This window comes from Neophocaena asiaeorientalis, unplaced genomic scaffold (assembly GCF_003031525.2).
Source record: "Neophocaena asiaeorientalis asiaeorientalis breed wild unplaced genomic scaffold, Neophocaena_asiaeorientalis_V1.1 scaffold43, whole genome shotgun sequence".
In the NCBI taxonomy this organism is placed as follows: Eukaryota; Metazoa; Chordata; class Mammalia; order Artiodactyla; family Phocoenidae; genus Neophocaena; species Neophocaena asiaeorientalis.
In genome coordinates, this window is record NW_020173674.1 from 9,567,553 (window position 1) to 9,570,879 (window position 3,327).

Here is a 3,327-nt window from a genome sequence, read left to right on the forward strand (position 1 = left end):
TCGGGAAGTGCGCTGGGGGTGGGAGGTGTCAGAATTTAGTGGGGACTGCAGGTCCTGGAAGGCATGAAGGAGGACCGAGCAGGGAAGGGGATACAGCTCCAAGGAAGTTGTGTGTTGGGGGACGGGGAGTGGGGAGCCCAACTTCAGCGGAGGTGGGTAGTAACCTCCAGGAGACAGAGGAGGGCCCCAGCCCAGAGGAGGTGTTCTGGGCGGGGGGTGGGGGGGTCCCAGCTTGATGAAAGCACAGTCGGGGGTCCCAGTCCCCGGGGAGATCGGCTGCGGGTTCCCAGCGCGAGAGGGTCGCCGCCCCCGCCGGCCCGCGGTCCCTCACCTTCGAAGAAGCGCTGCAGCGCCTCCGTCTCGTCCACCACCTCCATGTCCGGCCTTCCCCGCGTACACTCCACCCCGGCCCCGCTACAGCCCGGCCCGGGGGCGCGGCATCGCCGGCGCGGCCCGCGCGACAGTCCCGGCTCGGCTCCGGCTGCGGTCCCGCCCGGACCAGGGGCGGCCCAGCCTCTATGCCGGGAGGGTAGGGCCCCCGCAGTCCTCGGCATCCCCTTGGGCAGGGGAAGATAGCGGGCTTCTGAATCTTAGATTTTCAGAACCAAACCTCCGAGGCGTCCCCCGTTTCCTCTCCTTTATCCACCCCCCTCTCAGCAATAATAATAATAACCTGCATTTCTCGAATATTTGTTATGTGCCAGGCCCACAGTGAGCTGCTCTACAGGGGTTATCTCACGTTGTCCTCTCAGGTACCCTACAAAGGAGAAACTATTATGTGCATTTTACAGATGAGGAAACTGAGGCTCAGTGAAGTTCAGTACCATCTGAGGAAGTCTGTCCTGTGTAACCTTCCGTGACGATGGAAATGCTCTCTGCGTTGTCCAGCATGGTCGCCGCCGGCCACATGTGGCTACTGAGTACTTGAAATGTGGCTGCTGAGACTGAGAAACTGACTTCCCAATTTTAGTTAATTTTAATGAGTTCAAATTTAAATAGCTACGTGTGGCTGCTGTATTGAACAGTGCAGGTCGGAGGGTTTCCAAGTAATTAGCATCAAAGGCAGCATCAGTGCCAGATCCTGGCTGACTTGGGAAACTCCCCCCTCAATCATCCAAGAGGGTCCTGAGTGAATCCACCAGCCTTGTCCCTCTGCCTCCACCCCTGTGAGTGCCCCCTCATCTCTCTTCTGCCCAACTGCACAGCCTCTCTCCCCACCCAATCTCCTCTATCATCCTCCCAAATTACTCTCTTTAAAATATAAATCAGATCATTTCACTTCTTTGCCAAAACCTGTGGTTTCCCTTTGCACTCAAAACAATATCTAGGTCCATCCATGCTGCTGCAAATGGCATTATATACGTATAACTGATTCACTTTGCTGTACAGCAGAAACTAACACAACATTGTAAACCAACTATACTTCAATAAACATTTAAAAACCAATACCTAAGCTCCCGCCCTGGTTTCCAAGGCCTTGTATGACCTGCCCCTGCCTGGACCGCTGACCTCAGCTCCTGTTTTTCTCTCCATTGCTCACTAAGTCACAGCCACCGAAAGGCCTCCTTGCCATCGCTCACATATGCCAGACCCACACCTGCCACAGGGCCTTGATTTTTTTTTTTTTTTTTTTTTTCCACCTGCAGTAGAAGTGCGGAGTCCTAATCACTGGACCACCAGGGACTTCCCTGCCGCAGGGCCTTGGAACATGCAGTTCCGTCTGTCTGCAATGTTGATCCCACAGGCCTGGTTCCCTTGTAGTAGTCAGGTCTCAGTTCACTCATCGCCTCACTGACCACCCCACTGAAAGCAATTCCCCCTACCTAGGCCTTTCTTTCTCCCCACATAAAAGAGTTGTATCTACTCTTTGTTATTATCCTTCTCCTTCCTCGAGAATGGAAGCTCTATGAGGGTAAGGGATTTTTCTGGCTTGGTGATTGCTCTAGCTTCAGCACCAAGAACACTACCTGGCACACAGTAGGTGCTCAATAAATATGTGATGAATGAATGGATGGTGGCAGCTTCACACTGCAGAATCCTAGAACTCTGAAACCTTGGAAGCAGAGAATTCTGGAATCCCGGACCCAGTGAATCATCTCACTACAGAGTGGCTCAGCTCACAGCCTCCCTGGGTCCTCAGACACAGCAGGTTAGAGCTGGAAAAACCCATCCCACCCCAGAACTGTCTGACAGAAGACAAAACTGAAACTGAGGCCCTTGGGGGGTGGGAGGACTCATTGGCAGATCAAGATGCCAGCCTAGCCAGCCCAGAGCTCTCAACTCTGCCCACCGGTGGCCCCCCAGAGGAGAGTGGGGTACGAGTTGGGCTGCCTGGTAGGGGTGGGGGTGAGAGCCTGCAAAGCGGCTTCCTCCCAGGCCACCCTCCCCCTCCCCAGCGGCCAGCCACAGGGGAGGGACAGCCAGGGCCTGAGCCCCCGATGTGGCCCAGTCAGCAGGCTTGCGGTGGCCCGCCGAGGAGGGTCAATGCCACGACAGTTCTGGGGCTGGGGGAGGGGACGCCCAGGCCGGCGGGCGCCTCACAATGAGGTTTTGTCCCCCAGGGGCCGCTCTCCGAGCTGTTGCTCTTAGATATATAGAATGGGATTTTGCTGGAGGCCCCAGCTGTGTGTGCTGATCAGTGCTGCCCCGCAGGGGCCGGGCCAAGCGGGGGGAGAGGGCCACACTGAGACGCCTATTCTTTTCCGGCTGATACACCCCAGAGGTTTTTCCCCCTCTGCAGCCTCCCTTAAGACAATTGTTATTCTCTGCTCTGCCCCCTCCCACACCGGGTCAGGCCTGCCTGTGGACGCAGTAGACACCGCCTACGCCGTGTGATATTTAGAAATGAATTTATTTTAGCAGTTGCCCGGGACTGGCTGGAAAACCGGCTTCTTTATAAGCCTCCCCCACGAGCAGGTCTTTCTGCCACATCCCACAGGGTACCAAAAAGTCCACCATCAATCAGAGGGCCATCCCAATGAGCTCTGCGTTGCCCTTGCCATGGGTGGGTGGGCTATGCATATTTTGGTCCCAACACCCAACTTCGCAGGCTGCATTACTATGTCTCTGGGTCAGCCTTGAAGTTGTGCGGGGTGGGATGCAGCCTCCTGTTAATCCCGTGGGAGCTGGCCTTGCTCGGAGGTTCTAGCCCTGCCATCTCCCGACTCCACTGGGCCACTGAGCAAAGGAGCAACGGTCCCTAGGGATCTTCATCTCTGGGCTGGGGGAGAACGGTGGCTGAAAGGTCCCAGACTCCAGGGCTCAGCTAAGAGTCGAGGCTGCCACCCCCAAATCCATAATGAAGGAGGTGGAGACTGGCGAGGGAGC

At 56.1% G+C, this 3,327-nt stretch overlaps 1 protein-coding gene across 1 annotated transcript in view; it reads right to left on the reverse strand.

The window, feature by feature from the left end:
* The window catches only part of MYRF (myelin regulatory factor), a 32,077-nt gene extending 31,613 nt beyond the window's left edge, over positions 1 to 464 (reverse strand). The window contains exon 1 of the mRNA XM_024749088.1: positions 332 to 464. Within this exon, the coding sequence (XP_024604856.1) occupies positions 332 to 377 (46 nt within the window). The 5' untranslated portion in view covers positions 378 to 464. The remainder of the gene's footprint in view (positions 1 to 331) is intronic.
* Positions 465 to 3,327: the final 2,863 nt, after the last annotated feature.